The following is a 23815-nucleotide window of genomic DNA, read 5'->3' on the forward strand; positions in this document are numbered from 1 at the left end:
CGTGGGAGCGTTGGAGGGGTGACTTCACACTCAGAATCCGTCAGGTGGCCTGGGGAGAGAGAACCCCAGGTTCTCTCTCCTACCCTCCCTTCTCGTCCTCTTCCAGTGGCCACCAGCAACCACCCGGAGACGGACTACAAAAACAAAGACTGGGTCTTCATCAACTACACGTACAAGCGCTTCGAGGGGCTTACCGCCCGGGGGGCCATCCCGACTTACATGAAGGCAGGAAAGTAGCCTGAGCCTGGGGTTTGTGCCCCCCACCCCCCGTACCCCCCGTGCGTCTCCCCCGAGTGGCGGAGCTCCACCCTGGCTATGGATTCGAGCCTCCCCCCGTCCTCCCCATCCCAGGCCCCCTCACGTGGGCCGGGGGCTCCTAACGGGTTCTGCGGGGCCCAGGATCCGGACCCGGGCGCAGACCTCGAGCAGCGCGATACTGAAACGGACCTTTCGGGACGTCGCGTCGGAACACCTTCCGCCGCCGTGGGCAGCCGGGGAGACCGCTTGAGGTCCTCGGCAAGCGTGGCGGGTGCCTGTCCCCCACGTACCAAAACCCTCCCTTTTCCGAAGCCCACCTGCGGCGTCTGAGGGAAGGAGGGACCCGGCGGGTGTCCCCGGACGGGCGGCCTGTCTGGCCTGGCCCCCGAGGGGATGAAGCAATAACGGAAGCTTGAGGCTCCTGCTCTCCCGCCTCCTCTTCCCTCCGCCCTGCGTCTCGCTGGCCTCCCGAGGAGGCTTTTCCCGGCTCCCCTCATCCTTCCATCCCCCCCGCTCCCGGCGTGCACTTTACTGAAGGTACTAGGGACGGGCCCCTCAGACCCCTTTCCTTCTCCTTCGCTTCCCGAACGAAGCCGCTCTGGCGGTTCGACTTCGTAGGCGTGAGCGGGGCCCCCCAGCAGCCACCTCGAAGAAACGAGGTCGCGCTGTGCCGTGGGGAGGTGTGCCCTGGGGTGGGGGTCACGCTACCCATATCAGCGCTGCCTGCCGGAGACCCAGAGCTCCCCTGGGATGGGAGTTGGGCCTGGCAGGCAGCGAACTGGCCCGGGGCAGTGCCCCCTCCACCCCCCACCCGGGTCCTTGGGGGGACACTGGACCCCCTGACCCCCAGGGTCTGGAGAGGACTGTAGCTTCCGTCGCCTCTCGGCCGCCCGTTGGCCTCTATTCGAGGGAAGGGGAGGAAGCCAGGGCTACCCCACGGGGCTCTTACACGCCTTCCCGCCTCGCCTCTTCGATAGAAATTGTGCTTCTTTTCTGACGCCTCCCCGGGGCCAGCCTCCGTTGTGGCGGGATTCTCCGAGACGCCGGGGCCGCGGGCCCCGGCCCCATGCAACCCGGGGTGTGCGCCAACGTGGTGTTCCTTTGTATCGGGGAGGGGGGCTGCTCTCCATGAGAGCAGCCCAGCTCAGCACCAAGTGCCTTCTGGCCCCGGCCCCCGGCCACCACTGTCACCTCCGGAGCGGCCTCGCGGGGACGGAGCGGCCCGGGGTTCTCCGAACCCGCGTTGACGCGTCGTCTTCATTTTTTTTTTAAAAGGAAACTTTTGATAATTCTTAAGCATTATTTGCACCTAGTTCGTAACTCTTGCCGTGCAGATGGGGCTAATGGGCCTCACTGTGCTGGAGACTTTTGAAAATCGGTGATCTCTTTTTCCGGGGGGAGGGAGGGCGGTTTTTGTTCTTTTGGGTTTTTTTTAAGGAAAGAAACAGCCTATCAGCCTAACCAGCGCAAAGAGGAAAAGGCCTGGGAGGGTTGGAAGGTGGAAGTCAGGAGGAAGGGCAGGTGCACCTGCTTGGCTTTAATGCCCATTTTTGGACAAAGTACTAAGCGCTCGGGGGTCGTTGCACCTCTGACGGGGAGCAGGCGCCGGTCACCGGGCCATCCGGGCCGGGGGCGAGGGCGGTGGCGGGGACCCCTCAGGGACTCCCCCCCTCCGATGGCCCTCCCGGGAGCGATGTCGTGGAGTTGAAAAAGGCTGTCCCCCAAGAGGACAGAGGGAGCCTGGGAGGGGGCGACTGGTGCTGAGGAAGAGGATGTTAGGTTGGTTAGGATTTCGGCATCAATGATGTGGAAAGGGCAGTGACGGGGGCTGGGCTGGGTACCTGGGGCTCTGAGCGAGCTCTTCTGGCCGGCCATCCCTCCGCGAGGGGGCACGGGGCCAGCCACTTGTGGAGGTCGCCCCGCCGGCTAGCTCCGGAGACGACCCGGGCCGTCCCCGGCCACGGGTTGGGGGTCGGGGGACTGTGCAGTGACCAGCTTCTCCGGCCCCGAACAGAACAGCTCCCCGGAGCCCCCTCCTCCCCTTGCCGGGGCCTCTGGTCCGGGACTCGCGCTCGTCCCGTGCCTCCAGCCTGTAGCCCTCCTTCCTTCCCCATGGCCCCTGGGCCGGCAGAAGGGCGAGATCCGGGGGAGGCGCCCCAGGGTCATTGCTGGTTTTGTGAAGACCCGGGCCGCGGCTAGAGCAGTCTCGGACGGAGCCAGTGTGGGTGGTGGGAGAGGGTGGTGTGGTTTTTTTCAAATAGCACAATAAAAGCCCCTTTGCCTCTGGTCTCCAGAGTTGCATGGTGTATCTTTGCAAGGCACGGAGGAGCCTACGGGTCTATGTGGTTTGGGAGCGGGGACGGGGGGTCCCGGAGGGTTTGGGGACAGGCCGCCGCCCTGCAGGTCGGGCTGGAGGGTCAGAGCGGGAGCGGTTCTCTGGGTTTGCCGGGCGGGCGGCCGCTCGGAAGGTTGGGGTAGACCGGCTCCAGCATCGGTGGCTCCGTGGTGGGTCCTGGCCAACGTCTCGTCAGGAACGGGGAAGTCGCACCCCATGAAGACCTCCGCCTCTGCAGACGCAAGCCCGTTAGTAGGTGGGGAAGCTCTGACTGACCAGTCTGGAATGGCCGGGCAATGAGTCAGGCATCTCTTCGGGGGGCTTAGTGCCCAGCCCCTTGAATTTCCGCCTCGGAGAATAGTCCTGGGCCTTCCTTTCCAGGAGTGGAGGCCCCCTGCGGTGTGCAAAACACTGGGCCAGAGAGGCCTAGAGGAGTCAACAGGAGGCCATCGGGAGCTCATAATAATAATGGTTGTGGTATTTAAGTGCTTACCGTGTGCCTAGCACCGTTCTAAGCACTGGGGTAGATACCAGGTAATCAGGTTGTCCCTCGTGGGGCTCGCAGTCTTAATCCCCATTTGACAGATGAGGTGGGTACTGAGGCCCAGAGAAGTGAAGTGACTTGCCCGAGGTCACACAGCAGACAAGTAGCAGAGCTGGGTTTAGAACCCGTGTCCTCCGACTCCCAAGCCCGGGCTCTTGCCACTAGGCCAGGCTGCTTGTCGAGCTCATGCGTCGAGGCGTGGAGACCCTGCCTGCCCTCAGACCCCGGAGGGAAGGGTTGAAAAGGCGTGAATGTCAACGGCGAGCAGAGCATCTTCCGGTTCAGCGCGCCCACATCTTGCCCCCGAGGAGCAGGATCGGGTGCCAAAGGGTGAGGACTAACTTTCAAACCTGACACGGATCTCACTGCGCGCGCTGTCTACCCCTCACCCACCCTGCTCGATTGCAGATTCTTCTCCCCAGGTCATCGGCCTACACCGGTCGCTGGCAGCGGCCCAGGCGATCCGTCACGTTTATTGAGAGCCGACCGTGCGCGGAATGCCGTACTGAGCACTTGGGAGAGTACGATATACCAAGAGTAATCAGATTGGACACTGGCCCCGACCCACTTGGGTCTTAGTTGGGGTAGGTGGGAGAACAAGTATTGAATCCCCATTTTTTCAGCTGGAGAAACTGAGGCACAGTGCAGTGACTTGCCCGCTACGTAACTCCTTTGGGGTGAGCGAGGCTTCGTGAGCCATTTACAGCCAAGCTCGCCCAGGCCGGTGAGGTCTGAGCAAGGGATGCCAATACGTTCACGCAGTCAGCACGGCCTAGCGGGAAGAGCACGGGCCTAGGTTCGGGAGCGGGGTTCTAATCCCGGCTCTGGCCTTTGCTGTGTGGCCTTGGGCAAGTCATTTCACTTCACCCGCCTCTGACTCCCGAGCCCATGCTTTATCCACTAAGCCGCACTGCTTCCCGTTGCTTGGCTTCTGCCACCTCTAGGGGGATGCCCGCTCGAGAAGGGGAGGATGGCGTCCACGCAGCCTCCGGTTCGCTTTGCAGCCTGGTCTAGTGGTTAGAGCGTGGGCCTAGTCAGAAAAGGCCTACCGGAGGGAAGCAGCGTGGCTCAGTGGAAAGAGCCCGGGCTTGGGAGTCCGAGGTCATGGGTTCGAATCCCGCTTCCGCCACTTGCCAGCTATGTGACTTTGGCCAAGTCACTTCACTTCTCTGTGCCTCGGTGACCTCATCTGGAAAATGGGGATTAAAAACTGTTAGCCCCACGGGGGACAACCCGATCACCTTGTATCCCCCCAGCGCTTAGAACAGTGCTTTGCACATAGTAGGCGCTTAATAAATACCACCATTATTATTATTGAGGGTTTTGAAGGGGCCAGGAGGATGGTGGTCTCTCTGATAGGAGGGGTGGGGCTCATAGCGCGAGAGACTGCTGCTCTCTCTGCCCCGCCGAGGGCGCTTATTTCCCCCACGGAAACCACTTGCCCAGTTGTTCAGCCTTCCCGGTTCCCTTTCCAGTGGGCCATTTGTGCATCTTAGTGGGAAAAATGACTAGGCTGCACTGCTTCCCGTGAATAACACCCCCCCGTTGTTTTTTTTTAACGGTATTCATTAAGCACTTAGTAAGTGCCGAGCAGTAGAGATGCAGCATGCCCTAGTGGAGAGAGCCCGGGCCTCTAAGTCCGAAAGACCCCGGGTGCCCATCCCTACTCTGCCACTTGCGTGCTGTGTGACCTTGGGCAAGTCACTTCACTTCCTCTGGGTCTCAGTTCCCTCATCTCTAAATGGGGATTAAGACTGTGAGCCCCATATGGCGCGTGGACGGTGTCTAACCCGATTAACTCGTAGGCAGGGGGCACGGAGGCTACAGCCGTGAAGGACTCCGGAGAGGTCGAGGAACAGTGGGAAGGAGAGGAGCCCGTAGCTCCTTCGGGGTGAGTGAGGTTTCATGAGCGATTTACAGCCAAGCTCGCCCAGGCCAATGGGGTCCGGGCAAGGGATGCCAATACGGACACGCAATCGGCACGGCCTAGCGGGAAGAGCACGGGCCTAGGTTCGGAGGAGCAGGGTTCTGATCCCGGCTCTGCCCTTTGCTGTATGGCCTTGGGCAAGTCGTTTCCCTTCACCTGGGAGCGTACTAGACAACAGAGTTATAGACACGTTCCCTGCCCAGTGAGCTCAGACTGGAAATTCCTCTAGTAAATGCATCTTTACGGGGCCCAGCGTGCTTTCTGGTGCTCGATAAATACTGTTTACATGGGAAACACAAATCAGTCCATCAGTTGTATTTATTGAGCGCTCGCTTTCTGTGTGCAGAGCACCGTACTAAGCGCTTTGGAAGAGTACGATACACTAGACTAAGGTAGACACGATCCTGCCCACAACGAGCTAACAGACTAACGTGTTTGAAACGCTGAATGCGGTGGAAGCGCTCAGTTCCATTTCGAAACGCTCCCGGGGAAGGAAAATGGCGCAGGTAAAAACGATACTCGGTCTTCTACGACGCTACCTGGGAAAATCGATGCGAACAAAATATTTTATTGAAAAAGTCAGCCCTTCTCCACCTAGCTCCATCAACAGGACTGAGGCACTTGGAAAGAAAACTTCACTTAAGCCGCATCGAGACGAATTGGGAAAAAGACGAAGATGTCGACCCGCCCAGATGAGGATCAGAGACTATTTACAGACAACCACCCGCCCCTCTAGCTCGCTAAGGGCATCACCGTACTTGATCTTAAGCGGCTGAAGACCTATTATACGTCGAGAGGGGGAGAACTATAGACACTTCAGCAGCAAATTAAAAAAAAGTCATAAAAATATTACAATACACAAACGCAGATGGTTGAAAATAAGAACGCAGATCTTTTCTGCAACGGCAGCCGGCCCCGGGAGGGCACGAAAGGAAGCACCTAGTTAAAGAGATGTCCGTTTTGGACTCTGACGGTCCCCCAGCATCCCTGTGTCCCAGAAGCAGAGAGCAGGAATTTAAGTGCTCTGGGATTTGAACGTTGAGCCTCCGGGATGAGTAGAGGTTAAACGTACCCATTTTCTACAAGGTAAGTGAGGGATGGAGAGGTAAAGTCTGGGAGCGACAGATGGTCTAACCCGGATGGTTCGGCAGGATAGATGACCAAGGAGGCAGCCAACACGTCCTGAGCCTCCCGGGACTACTGAAGGGGAGCGAATACTGGGCAGGTTGGGACCTCTGGTCTGCCCCAGGACAGTAATGGCACAGCGTCAAGTCTTACGAGGAGTCCGCAGTGAAAGGGATGGAACAGGTTGGGGCTTGGGTGGGGGTCTCTCCCTGCACCTGGCACCGTTACTTGTCCCAGGTGAGTACGAGTCATTTTCAAGGCTGTATCGGGCCCCGGGGAATGGGTCAGGCCGATTCCACCCCTACAGTGGGAGAGCTGGGACTTAAAACCCCGGTGGATACAAGTCGCCGGTGGAGTCGTCGACAAATGAGAATGCGACCTCTGGGTGAGTGTGCTGGCTACTCAGTGACCAAAGGGGAGGTAAGTGCCCGATTCCTCCCAGTTATCTGTATACAGACTCCTCCCTCGGATTGGAAGGAGACACTTCAGATGGTGAAGTTCACCTACGACAGAGAGAGAGGTGCGTATGTGTGTGTGAACGCTCACTGGGTATCGGAGGGCAGGGATCTCTCCGGGACAGCATACTGTGGGGGCCACAGACAGGGGACCCCGTTCTCAGTCTTGCGGGGAGAACGTACTCTCCGGCTGCCTACGACGGGAGGTACCACCATCTGAACCCTCTAAGGTCATTTACTTGTGGAAACTTGGTGGTTTGGTCCCTCTGGGGGCAGGAGTGAAGAGTATTTTGGGTGAGTTCACCAACACCTTCCTGGTAAGAGCACCTGGATATATATCTCTCTCATATAGAGATATATATTACTATATATATATTGTCTGTGTGTGTGTTGGGCGAGGAGGGAAGAGGGCTGACCATTGAGTAGTAGGGCCTCTACCTCTGATGGGGGGTCTTTGGCTTCCCCTTATGGAATTTCTAGTCTCTTCAGGGAACAGGTCGGGAAGAACGCTCCTCACAGAGTTTTGCCTACCCTGATCTTCGCTGAAAACTGGCTCTCGGGCTTCAGTTCTCCTCGGGCAAAGGGCCGGAGTGAGGGCCGGCAACATTTCTGTGCAAAAGTCAAAGAAAATCAAAACTCTGAGCGTTTGGGACGTTCCAAGTTGGTGCCCGAAGAGCCGGTCGTACAGTTGGAACCCACCTTAATGTATCTTACTTCACTGTAAATCCAACCTTCCCCCGCCCCACTTCCACGCAACAGCCGCTGGCTGGAGGCCAGGATGGATTAGCACACGGGTCCCGGGACCCCCAAGTGACACCGAAACAGCAAGCTGGGCAGACCCAATTTGATGTCTTCCCGGACCGAGCCGCTTGGCTGCTCTAGAGCAACAGTTGTCGCCAGGGGAGAAGGGCGAGGACGGCACTCTGAGGGAACACTAATCGAGGTCAGTCCCCTCCTCCTGCCCTTTCTCACCCTCCCCTCTCCCTGGCCCAGCGAGGGGACAGGGTGGCGTCCGTCCCAGGCCCAGGCCCCAGCAACGAAAGCCCCTCCTTTTCTCAACTCCAGGGTTGAGTCCATCGTGCCCTATCCAGCTCCCTGCGGGACATTGACCGGATTTGGCAAGGGCAAGGAGAGAGCTTTGAGGGGCTGCAGGCCGAGTGTCTCAGACCTGCTCTTGCCTCAAGTCCCCCTCCCCGGGCAGGAACGAGTGAGGGCCCGGCCCCACTTGGAGTTGCTCCCTAGGTCCCGTAGTTCCCTGGGGACCCCTGAGGTAGACCCTGGGTCACAGGCTTCTGCGTGGGAGGGAGGGGTTAGTGGATACGCACCCCACCTGGCGGAAAGCCCCGGGTGGGCTGCCTGTGGCTCATCCCTTGGCCCTTCGCAGTGACAAGCCGGGGGGGTACCCAGTGCCATCGGCTGCAGATTTCGGTTGAACTGGGCCGCCGTTCCCATTGTGGGGGCGGGGGGAGTTCAGCGGGACTCTCCCCCTCGAGCCCCGGCCGCACGGTGCTTTATAACGGTCTCCCTCTTCCCCCGGCTCGAGAGTCCCATCTGGTTCCAAAAAGAGTCGGTCCGGGTCCCCGGCGGCAGGCGGCCGAGGCCGGGCCAGAGGAACGTGACCAACCGCCGGCAGAACCCGCCCGGCCCGCCCCGGCCGCCGAACGGTCTCTGTGGGGCTCCGTTTTTACCGACCAGAAAAAACCAGTTAAGCTCCCTCCGAGGACTGGCCTGGAACGTTTCAGTCTGATAACTGCTCTCGGTTCTTTCGAAGCTCGCCGCGGGGGGTGGGGGCCGGGTCCTCTCCGCTCTTTCCGGGTCACGGCCTCGATCTGTCTGGTCCCCGTGTGACTGGGATCTTCCCAGAGGAAATGGCGCCTGACCCCTGGAGGCGGGGTGTCCGGGGGGAAGGGGGCCCGGATCTCCCGGCTCGCACGAGGTAGCCCGATTTTTTCCTTCTCCGCGATTCCCTCGGCCAACAGACACAGGGGTCCAGAGGGCTCTCTCGGGGGAGGGGGAGCGGTTTCCTCTCTCCTCTCCCGCTTCCCCCCAATTGAGGGTCCCGGTCCGGACCGGCCGGGGACCCTCTGGTGAGGCGGGGGGGGGAAGGGGAGGGATGCGGCTCGCCCACCTCCGCCCCCACGGGCACCCCGAGCGGAGGAGGCCGGAGAGGCGGGCGGCGCTAGTCCGGGAAGTCTCCCGGGGCCCCCTGCGAGGCGGGGGCGTTGAGGCGGTCCAACTCGTCCACCTGGGGCGGGTGGGGGAGCCCCAGGTCCCGGTCCTCGGGGGCGCCGTCGTCGCCGCTGCCCGCCGCCGCCAGGTTGGTCAGGGATTTGCTGCGCACGCACTGGAAGTCCACGTGGCGGCTCTTCCCCTCCTCCTTCTCCCAGGACATCTGGATGAAGGGGCGCTGCACGTAGTTGTAGATGACTTCCGACCGGCCTCCGGGTCTCCTCTTGACCTTCTCTTTGCAGGTGGGATAGCCTGCGAGGTGCCGTCAGACAGAGAGAGAGGATGGGTGGCTGGGTGGGGAGGCTGGACTCCATAGTTAAGCGCTTAACAAATACCAACATTATTATTATTGTTGTTGTATCCACCCCAGGGCTTAGAAGAGGGCTCGGCCTGTAGTAAGCGCTTAATACCAACATTATTATTATGTTTGAAACACCTCAAGCGTGCTTTGGCTTGAATTCTCCCCAAGAACTGACATCGAGGCAGCACGACGGAGGCCCGCTAGCCCAACCCTTTCTCTTCCCCACGTCCTCCCTCTGGCCTGGGACTCCTTCCCCCTCCAAGCATGCCAGACCAACGCTCCTTCCACCTCCGAAGCCTTACCGAGGTCACAGCTCCTCCAGGAGGCCTTCCCTGATTACGCCCTCTTTTCCGCGACCCCCTCTCGCCTTCTGCATCGGCTCCGCACTTGGCTCTGTACCTTTGGGCAATTGGTATTCACCCCACCCTCTGCCCCACAGCGCTTACGCACACAGAAGCAGGAGCAGCAGGGCTTAGCGGCTAGAGCCCGGGCCTAGGGGTCAGAAGGTCCTGGGTTCTAAACCTGGCTCCTCCACTTGTCTGCTGTGTGACCTTAAAGTCACTTGGCTTCTCTGTGTTCCTCAGTCATCTGCAAAATGGGGATGAGCCCCACGTGGGACAGGGACCGTGTCCAACCCGATTAGCGGGTATCCACTCCGATGCTTAGGACGGTGCCTGGCACACGCTAACCACTTAACAAATACCATCATTATAATTTATTATTATTAGGACCGGGGGGCAGGCGAGTTTTGTCAGGCATCAATCGACTGGCAATCAACTGAGTGCCTATTCTCCGCCGGGCGCTCTACAAAGTGCTCAAGCAATAGAGTTAAAGGGTTGATCGTTTCATCCAGCCTTCTTACATTTTAATGCCTGTCTCCTCTGAAGATAGCTCCTGTGGGCAGGGATTGGGTCAACCAACTCTACTGTATTGTACTCTCCCAGGCGCTTAATATAGTGCTGTGCATGGAGTAAGCACTCAATAAATACCATTGATTGATTGCATAGATTTTAGCTTGATGAATGGGGCCAGTGACTGGGAAAAACCGCCCCCAATCTGCCGCAATAAATCACTCAGTGGTATTTAGTGAGCACTGACTGTGTGCAGAGCACTGTCCCGAGCACTTGGGAGAGTACGACAGAGGCAGTCCGCCCTAGGGGAAAAAACTCGGGCCTGGGAGTCAGAGGACCTGGGATCTAATCCCCAAACTGCCACTTGTCTGCTGTATGACCTCGGGCAAGTCACCTGGTTTCTCTGCCTCAGTTCCTTCATCTGCAAAACGGGGATTCACTACCAGTTCTTCCTCCCACTTACACTGTGACCTGATGATCTTGTATCTACTCCAGCGCTTAGTATGGTACTTGATGCAGAGTAAGCGCTTAACAAATACCACAATTATGATTATTACAATAGAGTAAGCAGACCCACCACCTGCTGCCTTCATTTTCTGCTCCCTGGAACTGTTCTAAGCGCTGGGGTAGACACAAGAAGCAGCGTGGCTCAGTGGAAAGAGCATGGGCTTTGGAGTCAGAGGTCATGGGTTCAAATCTCGGCTCTGCCACCTGTCAGCTGTGTGACCGTGGGCAAGTCGCTTAACTTCTCTGTGCCTCAGTTACCTCATCTGTAAAATGGGGATTAAGACTGGGAGCCCCACGTGGGACAACCTGATTCCCTTGTGTCTACCCCAGCGCTTAGAACGGTGCTCTGCACATAGTAAGCGCTTAACAAATACCAACATTATTATTATTATTATTATTACAAGCTCATCAGGTGGGACACAGTCCCCATCCCTCAGGGCTCACAGTCTTAATCCCTACTTTACAGATGACGGAACTGAGGCAGAGAGAAGTGAAGTGACTGGTGTCACAGCAGACAAGTGGCGGAGCTGACGCCCAGGCCATGCTCTACCCATTAGGCCACTCTGCTTCTTCCCAGGGAGGTCCCGTGGGTCGAAAGTGGGAAGACATCAGTTTCTTTTCACCCCACTGTAGCTCACCCTGAGCAGACAGGAGAGGGGCTAGTTTCAAGACCTGTAAAAGTCTCTCCCGTGGAAGAAAAGAATAGAAAATATTTGATCAAGAAAACTTAAAGAAAACCACTCACAGCCCCTCCGGGTGGGTCTGGCAGTATTGACGGGTAACCGGAGATGGCGAAGCTCTCTGAGGGCAGGGATGGAGCCCCACAGTTCGCAAAGCGTTCGATCTGAAAAGTGGCGCTGAAATGGGGGTGGGGGGGTTCTCTTTTACCTTCAATGCCAATGCGGATGTTTTTCAGCCCCCGCTCCTTCAGGACCGTTTTGGCCACATCTCGGTTCTCGATGTACTTGAAGAACCTGTAGAGCTTGGAGCTGTAAAGAACTGAGAGAGCCAGTAGTAGGTCAGACCAGGCCTGCGTGGAGACGAGAGGGGAAGGGGCCCTCCCCCCTCCCTGCCCCGGGGAGACCCAAACCTCCTCAGGTGCGGCTCAGCCCGCAGGGTGGCCCAGGCTGGGTGAGCCGTGGCCAGCCCTGAGCACCTCCTGGCTTGCCCCCTCCCTGATGATAATAATAATAATAATCATGGTATTTGGTAAGTGCTTACTGTGTGCCAAGCATTATTATTATTATTATTTTTTTTTTTACAGATGAGGTAGCTGAGGCCCAGAGAATAATAATAATGATATTTTCTTAAGTGCTTACTATGTGTCAAGCACCGGTCTAAGAGTTGGGGTCGATACCAGCTAATCAGGTCAGCTAGAGTCCCTGTCCCACATGGGACTCACGCTCTTAATCCCCATTTTCCAGATGAGGTAACTGAGGCCCGGAGGCCCGAAGTGACTTGCCCAGGGTCACCCAACAGACAAGTAGCAGAGCCGGAATTAGAACCCAGGTCCTCTGACTCCCGGGCCTGTGCTCTACCCATTAAGTCACGCTGCTTCTCTGGGGCTGGAAAAAAACTCCTCCTCCTTATGCCACGATAAATCACTCAGTGGTGATAATAATAATAATTTGGGGATTTCTTAAGCGCTCAATATGTGCCAGACACTGTATTAAGCGCTGGGGTGGATACAAGCAAATTAGGTTGGATACAGTTCCTGTCCCACGTGAGGCTCACAGTCTCAATCCCCACTGACTTGTCCAAGGTCATACAGCAGACAAGTAGAACCCATGACCTCCTGACTCCCAGGCTCTATCCACTACACCGTGCTTAACGAGCACTGTGTGTGCAGAACACTGTCCTGAGCACTTGGGAGAGGACCGGCTCCTCAGCTGCTGAACGTCGGGCTCCTTCTCGGCAACCAGTTCCTCCCCAAGCAGTATTTGCTGCAGGGGCAGGGACACGGGGAGAGGGGTGGGCCCGGCCCACAGTCAGGAGTCGGAGGGCAGCTGTCCCCCACGACGGCCGCCAGGCCCTTGGTGGGCAGACCTGGAGCTGACCGGCCGCTTCCTGCCTCTTTGGAATTCAGCCACCGAGGTCTTCCCCGTCCCCGGGGTGGGGGGAGACATCGTTCATACCGGCCAAGCCTGCGGCCACGGCGCTCCAAGCGCCCGGGAGAGGGCACGGCCTCAGGGTCCCGCCCCGCCGGGCCCGCGTTCTCCCTCCCCGATCCGGGGCCCACCCCAATCCCGGGCAACTGCCCAATCAGCGGAGACCCGGGGCGTCTTACTTTGGGAATATTCCTCCCCCATGGGCGGAGGGTGGTCTTCATCCCAGTCTACCGAGTCTTCGTCCGTCAGCACGACAATGTGGCACTCGCGCTCCCCTTTCTTGGCGCTGCCCACCATGATGGGCAGGATCAACTCTTCGAGGTAATGATCGAACTGCTTGTGGGCGCCGTCGTTGGAGAGCTCGTGCAGCAGCGCACCTGGACAGGAGAGAAGAGGCGGGTGGGAAGGAAGGTTCCAGGGCCACCGGCCAGGACGGCGTGGCTTAGTGGAAAGAGCCCGGGCTTGGGAGTCGGAGGTCGTGGGTTCTAATCCCAGCTCCACCACTTAGCTGTGTGACTTTGGGCAAGTCACTTCACTTCTCTGTGCCTCAGTTCCCTCATCTCTAAAATGGGGATGAAGACTGTGAGCCCCACGTGGGACAACCTGATTACCTTGTATCTAACCCGGCGCTTAAAACAGTGATTGGCATATAGTAAACGCTTAAATACCATCATCACCTCTAGACTGGAACCTCCTAATGGGCATGGAATGTGTCTCCTATAGTTATATTGTACTCTCCCAAGTACTTGGTACAGTGCTCTGCACACAGTAGGCACTCAATACATACAGCTATATGAATGAATGTTGTATTTGTACTCTCCCAAGTGCTTAGTACAGTGCTCTGCATACAGTAAGCGCTCAATAAGTACAATTGACTGAGGTAGTTCTGTCCTGGGGGGTGGAGAAGGGGTTTATGAGAGTAAACTGAGGCTGAGGGAAACTACCAAATTAGTGACAGACTAAGGGAGAGAGCCCAGACAGCCAGAGGCTTGGTCTCGGGGTCAGTCAAGGTGTGTCTCTGTCGTCTATTTTAATAATATTTGTTATCGCTTAACAAATAGCAGTGCCCGCTTACCATGTGTCAGGCACTGTACTAAGTACCGGAGCAGATACAAGTTCATCAGGTCGGAACGTTATCCACCCTTGGCCTCACCGACTCCGTCCTTTCCCGGTTCTCCTCTTATCTCTCTGGCTGCTCATTCTCAGTCTCCTTCACGGGCTCCCCCCACCCTCCCACCATCCCCTAACTGTAGCGGTCCCTCAGGGTTCAGTTCTTGGTCCCCTTCTGTTGTCCATCTACACTCATTCCCTTGGAGAATTCATTGACAGCTTCAGCTATCATCTCTACGCAGCCGACACCCGAATCTGTATCTCCTCCCCTGTTCTCTTTCCCTCCCTCCAGGCTCGCCTCTCCTCCTGACTTCAGGCCATCTCTACTTGGATGTCCTCCCGCCACCTAAAACTGAACACGTCCAAGGTAGAGCTCCTTACCTTCCCTCCCAAACCCTGTTCTCACCCGAACTTTCCCATCATTGCAGACGGCACAACCATCCTTCCCGTCTCACAAGGCTCTAATCTTGTCATCCTTGACTCTGCTCTCTCTTTCACCCCACGTATCCAGTCCATCACCAAATCCCGTCGGACTCACCTTCACACGTCGCCAAGATCCACCCTCTCCTCTCCATCCGAACTGCTATCACGTTAGTACAATCACTCATCTTATCCCGACTGGATTACTGCATTAGCCTCTTTTCTGATTTACCAACCTCCTCCCTCTCCCCACTCTAGTCCATACTTCACTCCGCTGCCCAGATTATCTTTCTACAGAAACATTCAGGGCACGTCAGCCCCCTCCTCAAAAATCTCCAGTGACTATCCACCTCCGTATCCAACAAAAACTCCTCACTATTGGCTTTAAAGCTCTCTGTCACCTTGCCCCTTTTTACCTCACCTCCCTTCTCTCCTACATCCCAGGCCGCACGCTCCGCTCCTCTGGTACTAACCTTCTTACTGTGCCTCTCTCGCTGCTGACCCCACACCCACGTCCTACCTCTGGCTTTGAACCCCCTCCCTCCCCAAATCCGCCAATCACTCTTCCCCGCTTCAAAGCCCTACTGAAGGCGCACCTCCTCCAAGAGGCCTTCCCGGACTAAGCCCCCTTTTCCTCAGTTCCCCCTCCCTTCCGCGTCACCTCGACTCGCTCCCTTTGCTCTTCTCCCTGTCTCCATCCCATAGCACCTACGCATATATGTATATATCTATAATTGTACATATATATATGCATTTGTTATTTTGATGTTTGTCTCCCCACACCTCCCGGACTGTAAGACCATTGTGGGCAGGGATTGTCTCTCTTTATTGCTATGTTGTACTTTCCAAGCACTTAGTACAGTGCTCTGCACACAGTAAGTGCTCAATAAATGCGACCGAATGAATGAATGAGTGAAAGAAACAGTCCCGGTCTCACACGGGGCTTATAATCCCCCATTTTACATATGAGGTAACTAAGGCGAAGAGAAATTAAGTGACTTGCCCTAGGTCACATAACAGACCAAGTGGCAGAGTTGGGATTAGCACCCAGGTCCTTTTGACGCCCAGGCCCATGCTCTTTCCCCAGCCCAGGCCATAATAATAATGGCATTTGTTAAAAGCTTCTATGTGCCGAGCACTGTTCGAAATGCTGGAATAAATAAAAGGTAATTTGGTTGGACCAAATCCCTGTCCCATATGGGACAGATCAGACTGTAAACCCGATCAGACTGTAAGCCCGTCAAAGGGCAGGGACTGTCTCTATCTGTTACCGATTTGTACGTTCCAAGCGCTTAGTACAGGGCTCTGCACATAGTAAGCGCTCAATAAATACTATTGAATGAATGAACTCAGCTCCTCCGACTCCCAGGCCCGTGCTCTTTCCACTAGGCCCCGCCGCTTCATCACTGGTATTTGAGTGTTTACTCTGTGCAGAGCACTGTACTAAGTAACAATTGAGTTGGTAGTCACTTTGCCTGCCTACAACGAGCTTCACCTGCCCTTAGTGAAGAGTTCCAACATTAAACCCCTCTCCCCAACCATTCAGCAAGAGTTTTCATTTCTAACAGCTCTTCTAACATCCCTCTACTGGGGGACCGGAGAGGTGAAGTGCCTTGTCCAAGACCACCCAGCAAGTGAGAGGGTGAGAGCAAGTGAGAGGCTATAAATCACGAGTCTTCCGAAAGTCTATGCTTCCGTCCACCCTGACACCCCGCACTGCCTCAAAATCAGGGCAGATAAAGACTTTTTGCCATCTGAATCGGAATTCTCAGACGCTTCCCTGCCTAGGCTCCCTCTGGCTGGATCTGGAAGAGACTCCTGTAGCCAAACCCTGGGAAACTACCGACTTGTCGTGGGCAGGGAATAATAATAATGTTGGTATTCGTTAAGCACTCACTATGTGCAGAGCACTGTTCTAAGCGTTGGGGTAGATGATAATAATAATAATAATGTTGGTATTTGTTAAGCGCTTACTATGGGCCAAGCACTGTTCTAAGCGCTGGGGTAGACACAGGGGAATCAGGTTGTCCCACGTGGGCCTCACAGTCTTCATCCCCATTTTACAGATGAGGGAACTGAGGCACAGAGAAGTGAAGTGACTTGCCCACAGTCACACAGCTGACAAGTGACACAGCTGGGATTCGAACTCATGACCTCTGACTCCAAAGCCCGTGCTCTTTCCACTGAGCCACGCTGCTTCTCTACAGGGTCATCAGGTTGTCCCACGTGAGGCTCACAGTCTTCATCCCCATTTTACAGATGAGGGAACTGAGGCCCAGAGAAGTGAAGTGACTTGCCCAGAGTCACACAGCTGATAGGTGGTAGAGCCGGGATTCGAACCCATGACCTCTGACTCCCAAGCTCGGGCTCTTTCCACTGAGCCACACTGCTTCTCAGTTTGCTGTTCTATTGTACTCTCCCAAGTGCTTAGTACCGTGCTCTGCACACCGAAAGCACTCGATGAGTACGATCGAATCACTAAGTACGACTGAATAGCTCATCCCCGGCACTTACTCAAGTCTTGACATTTGATAGTGTTGAAATCAAAGTTGATGCAGAGATAATCACACGTATCTCTCAGGTCAGGTATAGAAATTCCATCCGGACAGTTAATGACTCCAGTCTTGTAATAATCCTGTAAAGCAGATCACCAAAAGAGTGTCACATGAGAAGAGAGAAGCAGCGTGGCTCAGTGGAAAGAGCCTGGGCTTGGGAGTCAGGGGTCGTGGGTTCTAATCTCGGCTCCGCCACTCATCAGCTGTGTGACTTTGGGCGAGTCACTTCACTTCTCTGTGCCTCAGTTCCCTCATCTGTAAAATGGGGATGAAGACTGTGAGCCCCATGTGGGATTACCTTGTATCCACCCCAGCGCTTAGACCAATGCTTGGCACGTAGTAAGTCCTTAACAAATATCACACCCACATACTTCCGTTCTGTTAAAGGAGAAGGTTGTCTGAGTGTGGCCTAGGGGAAGGAGCACGGGCCTGGGGGTCAGAGGACCTGTGTTCTAATCCCAGCTTCACCCCTCGTCTGCTGTGTGACCTTGGGCAAGTCACTTCACTTTCCTACGCTTCAGTGTCATCTGCAAAATGGGATTAAAACTGTGAGCCTCGTGTGGGACACGGACTGTGTCCAACCCAAATACGTTACATTTACCCCAGCACTTAGTACAGTCCCCTGGCACATAGTGAGTGCTTAACAAATACCATTTTTAAAAATGCCTGTTCTTCCTCCTACTCAGATTGTGAGCCCCATGTGGGACCTGATTGCCTTCCACCTACCCCACCATTTAGTACAGTGCTTAGCTCGTGGTGGGCAGGGAATGTGTCTATTACCGCACTGTACTCTCCCAAGTGCTCGGTAGAGGGTTTTGCACACAGTAAGCGCTCATTAAGTATGACTGAATGAATGAATGTTGAGCACACGGGAAGCGCCCCAAAACCACAGTTACTATTAAAAACTACAAGGCGATTAGATAGAGGCAAAAGCATCACCAGGACATCCGTCTAGACAGACGTGGCTTCTCGGGAGACAGAGGCCAAACCCAGGGGAGGGAGGAGACCGGGCCGCGGTGGCTAAGGTGGCCACGTCCCGGTAGCCGGCCGGGCGCCGCCCCCTCCCCTTCCCCACTGCGGATGGTCCCCCCTCACCAGCACTGTTCGAAACACTGTGGAGCTGATCCCCTCTGCGATCTCAAACTCCCCCTTGTCGTTGGGCCGGGTGAAGTTGTATTCTCTCCCAGGGCCGAACATCCTGAAAGACGTGAGATAGACAGTGAGAGGGGTCGGGGGGAGAGACTGAGAAAGCGAGGGAGAGAGGAAATGCAACCGCCCAGGGAAGACAGGCAGGTAGGGACTCCTCTTCCCTCGAGGTCAACTCCATTCTGGCCCCTTCCAGGATGAGGGGCAGAAACTGGAGAAGCAGGGTAGCCTAGTGGAGAGAGCACAGGGTTGGGAGACAGAAGGACCTGGGTTCTAATCCCGGCTCTGCCACTTGTCTGCTGTGTGACCCTGGGCAAGTCGCTTCACTCCTCTGGGCCTCAGACTATGAGCCCCAGGTGGGACCGGGGCTGCGTCCAACCTGATTACCTTCTATCTGCCCCAGCGCTTAGTACGGTGCCTGGCACCCAGCAAGCGCTTGACAGATATCAGAAAATGGTCGAGTGCCTAGGTGTCGCGCTCTGCACTCAGTAGGTGCTCAATTAACTCCGCTGAAGGATCCCTCCCCCGACTCCCTCCCCGGGACAGGTCCGCCCGCCGGCCGGCCCCGACCGGTTACCTGCCCAGCATGGTGTCCGGGTGGGCGGTGAAGATCTGCGGGTTGACGACGAAGCGAGCGTCGTCCACGATCAGGGTGACCTTCTCCGGGGCGTGCCTGTCGGCCGGGCCGAAGCCTTCCGGGCTCCTCTTCCTGGCGGCCGGGCAGCCCGAGGGCTGGGGGACGGCGGCGGCGTCCGCGGGGGGTCTGGCGGTCGGGAGCTGGGGGAACGCCGGCCGAGCGGGTCGCTCCACGGGAGGATCTGAAAGGGCCGGCCAACGGAGCCAGGCTAGCTTAGCCATTCCGGCCGTCCGCGGAAGCCGCCTGCGCTGGGTCGGGGGGGAACGGGCTGTCTGGTAGGGGGCGGGGAGCGGGGGGCGAGACGCTCCTGGCCGACGGCCAGTCGGGGAGGGGCGGCCCCGGCCGACTTGGCCGCTGTCCCGAGCCCTGAAATTTGTACAGCGCCTCCCAGGAGGTCTGCCCTTTTTCAACAAATACGAATGTACACACAGTCACGCACAACTCAAACAATTAGATGTACATGTGCACACACATGCATACACACACTCGCCCCATCTCAATTACACATACACACACACCCCATCTCAGATACAATACACACCCACACGCACCCTCGCACCCTCGCCCCATCTCAAACAAATACACCACAAACACACTCACTCCATCTCAAACAAGCTCCTTGTGGGCAGGGAACGTTTCTACCAACTCTGTGATATCGTACGCTCCCAAGTGCTTAGTACAGTGCTCTGCACACAATCTGGTGCCCCCTACGCTGACTCCTTACCTGTCGCCAATCCCTTCTTCCCCTCTGTTTTTAGATTGTAAGCGCCCTAAGGGACAGGGACAGTGTCTAGACTGAAAACTCGTTGTGGGCAGGGAACGTTTCTACCGACTGTTAGACTGCATTTTCCCAAGTGCTTAGTAGAGTGCTCTGCACACAGTGTGCGCTCAATAAATGGCCACTGATCGACAGATATTCACGTCCGTCTCCCCCTCTGGAGTGTAAGCTTGTTGTGGGCAGGGAACGTGTCTATCGTAATATTGTCCTCTCCCAAGCGCACAGGAAGCACACAGAAAACGCTCAATGAATACGATCGACTGACGCTCCACGGCAGCCGAAAAGAGGCAGTTGGAGAGACCTCGGCCTCCGTCCGAGCCCCTCCATCCCTTTCCGCTGTCAGGGACTGACAGGAGGGTCCCTCTGCCCTACCGTGGCTCCACGGCCCCGCAGAGAGGCTCATGTTCCGGACGCCGGCGGTCAGCGGACTCTCTTCGGACTGGCGGGGCGCGGCAGGGAGCATCTCCCCTGGGCGGCTGAACTCCAGGGGCGGGGTCCCCTCACCCTCCAGGCCACGGCTGATGTTCATCCTGGCACTCTCGCTCACCCGGGGAAACAACCTGGAAGGAGGCAGACGCCCCGAACGTCACCCTCGAGCCCTGCCTACGTGGGTTCCCGTCTCCGATTCTCGGGGTCGGGCGGGGGGCCCAAGTAGGCTGTCCTCTCTGGAGGGGACCCGAGCTCTGGACCGGTGCCAGGGCAACAGCGGGACCCTCCTTCGAGCCCCCGACCCGGGTGTGGGCTTCAGGACTGGAAACGGTGAGCTCTCCAAACTCACGCGGGCACACCGGGTTGCCCCCTCCTCTCGATGGCCGCCCGGGATACGATATCACTCCCGGTTCTCGTTAGATCGCCCCGTTGCTGGGCATTATGGTCCTTGAGGGCAGCGGACTGGGATGGACGACCTCTCCAAGTCCCTTACGCAGCATGATCCAGTGGCTACGGCATAAGCCCGGGAGTCAGAAGGACCTGGGTTCTAATGGCGGCTCTGGCGCCCCTTATCAGCTGTGTGACTTCGGGCAAGTCACTTCTCTGGGCCTCATTTCCCTCATCTGTAAAATGGGGATTATGATTTGTGAGCCCTATGTGGGACATGGATTGTGCCCATCCTGATACCCCAGTGCTTGGTGCAGTGCCTGGCTAAGTAAACACTTAGCAAATGCCCAAAATATAAAAACAAAAAAACCTTCCCTGGTAGGAAGTTAGGTACCTAGTAATAATAATAACTGTGGTATTTGTTAAGCGCTTACTACGTGCTTGCAAGCACAATTCAAAACACTGAGTAGATACAGAGAGGCAGCGTGGCTCAGTGGAAAGAGCCCGGGCTTGGGAGTCGGAGGTCATGTGTTCTAATCCCGACTCCGCCGCTTGCCAACTGTGTGACTTTGGGCAAGTCACTTCACTTCTCTGTGCCTCAGTTCCCTCATCTGTAAAATGGGGATTAAAACTGTGAGCCCCACATGGGACGACCTGATCACCTTGTATCTCCCCAGTGCTTAGAACAGTGCTTGGCACGTAAGCGTTTAACAAATGCCACCATTATTATTATTATTACAAGCTAATCGGGTTGGATCCAGTCCCTGTCCCCAGATGGGGCTCACCGTCTTAATCCCCATTTTACAGATGAGGCAGCTGAGGCTCAGAGAAGTGAAGTGACTCGCCCAAGGTCGCACGGCAGACCAGTGGCAGAGCTGGGATTAGAACCCAGGTCCTTCGGACTCCCAGGCCCTTGCTGTACCCACTCCTCATCTGAGGAGAAAATGAGTCAGGAGGCTTCCCGAAGCCGCCTTCCTTGTTGTGGGCCCATTTCAGCTTTGCCTCGCCTGGTGGCGTCCGACTTTCCGGTACCGTTCTCTTCCGAGAGCCTGTGAGTCGGGCTCAGGAGGTGGGTCCGGCTTCCTGACTTTCCCCGGAGCTGGAAAATCAACAGCCTTCGAGTCGGCCAAACGTAGAAATCGATTCCTTAAATTCTATCTCGGGCAAGGAAGACCGTGCGAACTCCCTGCGCTGCTGTTACAGAGGTACCGGGGCGCCGAGACCGGGCGGCACATCTTCCACCTGATCGTCCGATGGAAATTCTAAGGGTAAATAAAGGATACGAAGCAGTGTAGTTAGGGGAAAGAACTCGGGTTTGGGTCAGGAAACCCGAGTTTTAACCTTAGTTCTGCCATTTGCCTGATGAGGGAGCTTGGGTTAAGTTACGTAAATTCTCTGTGCCTCAGTTTCCCCATCAGTAAAATGGGAGTAAATATCTGTTCTCCCCCCCCCCAAATTAATCGTATTTACTCGACTAAGCCCCATCTTTCCTCTCCTCCCACTCCCTTCTGCCTCGCCCTGACTTGCTCCCTTTGCTCTTCCCCCTTCTCAGCCCCACACCACTTGTGTCCATATCTGTCATTTTATTTATCTGTATTGATCTCCGTCTCTCCCCTCTAGACTGTACGCTCACTGTGGGCAGGGAACGTGTCTATTGTGGTATTGTACTCTCCTAAGTGCTTAGTACAGTGCTCTGCACACAGTAAGCACTCAATAAATACGATTGAACGAATGAATTTATTGAGCACTTTCTGTGTGCAGAACACTGTACTAACGGCTTGGGAAAGTTCAGTAGAGTTGGTAGGCATGATCCCTGCCCACAGAGAGCTTATCATCTATGGAATAAAAATTAATAATTACAGTGTTTGTTAATTACTTACTACGTGCCAAGCACTGTTCTAAGCACTGGGGTAGATACCAAGTTACAGTTTGGATACAGTCCTTGTCCCGCATGGGGCTCACAATCTAGGTGGATGGGAGAAGGACTGAATCCCCATTTTACGAGATGAGGAAACTGAGGCACAGAGAAGCGAAATGACTCGCTCAAGGTCACTCAGCAGACTAGTGGTGGAGCTGAGAGTAGAGCCCATATCTTCTAAGTCCCAGACTTAGACTCATTTTACTAGGCCACACTGCTTCTGTGTTCAATGGGAATATACTTCCCCATCTCACCATCCCAAACTGACCCTTTCCAGGAGCACAGGGCCATGGGACAATAAAAATTAATAATAATTATGGTATTTGTTAAGCGCTTACTATGTGTCAAGCATTGTTCTAAGCACTGAGGTAGATACAAGATAATCAGGTTAATAATAATAATAATAATGTTGGTATTTGTTAAGCGCTTACTACGTGCAGAGCACTGTTCTAAGCGCTGGGGTAAACACAGGGGAATCAGGTTGTCCCACGTGGGGCTCACAGTCTTCATCCCCATTTTACAGATGAGGGAACTGAGGCCCAGAGAAGTTAAGTGGTTTGCCCAAGGTCACACAGCGGAGAAGTGGAGGAGCCGGGATTAGAACCCACGTCTTCTGACTCTCAAGCCCGGGCACTTTCCATTAAGCCACGCTGCAAGGCTTAAACTGTGACGTGGCTTTAGCCCGAGAGCCCCATACGCGACAGAGACTGTGCCCAATCTGATTGTCCTGAATCTACCTCAGCTCTTAGTAGAGTGCTTGGCACAGAGTAGGTGCACAAAAATAGCACAATTGTTAATACTCTAAAGGCACATCAAAGTGCTGTGATTGTAGCCCTTTTGTTAGATCTCCCACGGATCCCTGTGTCCCGCTGAACCAGGGGTGGGAGCGATCTTGCAATAGAGAAGCAGCGTAGCCCAGTGGAAAGAGCCCGGGCTTGGGAGTCAGAGGTCATGGGTTTGAATCCCGCCTCTGCCACTTGTCAGCTGGGTGACTTGTCACTTCTCTGTGCCTCAGTTCCCTCATCTGTCAAATGGGGATGAAGACTGTGAGCCCCAAGTGGGACAACCTGATCACCTCGTGTCCTCCCCAGTGCTTAGAACAGTGCTTTGCACATAGTAAGCGCTTAACAAATGCCAATATTATTATTATTATTATTACTCCGCCATATTGCGATCGTTCCAGATTTCTTCTTAGCAAAATGACTCCGATAAAGCAGTTCTTTTTTTGTTGTTTGCTTGTTTGTGTTTTTACGATTCCTCACTTGAGGCTTAATTTTAGAGAGTTTTTGCCTCCTGGAGAAACTCTGCAATTATCTGCCCCAAGGTGCTCATGACTATTAAATATTAGGCTATTGCATTAAGCACAATTTCTCACCAATATTCAGAAATAAATATACAAGGATGGTCCAAATCTGCTAAATGGTTATTGTTCCTTTCGCTTATTTGCTAAACCAAGTTTTGAAAGCCACTTCTCTCACTGATAGCTTTGGAAAACTCTCCCAGAGGCATGACAGTAATTAAAAAGTCAGTCACTGTTTTGAATTTCCCAGGGTAAAGGACTTATAAAGGCCAACTTCCCGACTGCCATTCTCGAGACTATTTCTTCATTATGGCATTTCTTTTGGTAGGATCCCAAACATGGGTTAGGGAATCTCGCCAATAACTTCTTCATTGAGAATTCCCTAAACCTCTCGGTAATCTACTTTTCATGCCCAATGGCCCCTTCGCCCCCTCAACTGTCAAGTGGCCCCACAAACTCCCGAGCTGGCCTCCGGATTTTAATATATTTGAAGAA

At 55.4% G+C, this 23815-nt stretch overlaps 2 protein-coding genes across 9 annotated transcripts in view; one reads left to right on the forward strand and one right to left on the reverse strand.

Annotated features, from left to right (window-relative positions):
- The window catches only part of STK38 (serine/threonine kinase 38), a 50479-nt gene extending 47934 nt beyond the window's left edge, over positions 1-2545 (forward strand). For all 3 annotated transcript variants that reach the window (XM_029069312.2, XM_029069313.1, XM_039912549.1), the window contains one exon: positions 107-2545. In XM_029069312.2, the coding sequence (XP_028925145.1) occupies positions 107-237 (131 nt within the window). In that variant the 3' untranslated portion in view covers positions 238-2545. The remainder of the gene's footprint in view (positions 1-106) is intronic.
- Positions 2546-5600: 3055 nt separating this feature from the next.
- KCTD20 (potassium channel tetramerization domain containing 20) overlaps positions 5601-23815 on the reverse strand; it is a 45855-nt gene continuing 27640 nt past the window's right edge. For 2 of the 6 annotated variants that reach the window (XM_029069216.2, XM_039912532.1), the window contains exons 2-9: positions 21135-21364; positions 19659-19846; positions 18449-18689; positions 17821-17923; positions 16685-16805; positions 12820-13017; positions 11421-11531; positions 5603-9125 (exon numbers count right to left, since the gene is read on the reverse strand). In XM_029069216.2, coding sequence (XP_028925049.1) covers positions 8824-9125; positions 11421-11531; positions 12820-13017; positions 16685-16805; positions 17821-17923; positions 18449-18689; positions 19659-19815 — 1233 coding nt within the window. In that variant the 5' untranslated portion in view covers positions 19816-19846; positions 21135-21364 and the 3' untranslated portion in view covers positions 5603-8823. Of the gene's footprint in view, positions 9126-11420; positions 11532-12819; positions 13018-16684; positions 16806-17820; positions 17924-18448; positions 18690-19658; positions 19847-21134; positions 21365-23815 lie in introns of all 6 variants that reach the window. The other 4 variants (XM_029069214.2, XM_039912533.1, XR_003760950.2 and 1 more) reach the window with 3 other exon arrangements.

The sequence above is a fragment of the Ornithorhynchus anatinus genome, chromosome 7 (assembly GCF_004115215.2).
Source record: "Ornithorhynchus anatinus isolate Pmale09 chromosome 7, mOrnAna1.pri.v4, whole genome shotgun sequence".
Lineage (NCBI taxonomy): Eukaryota > Metazoa > Chordata > Mammalia > Monotremata > Ornithorhynchidae > Ornithorhynchus > Ornithorhynchus anatinus.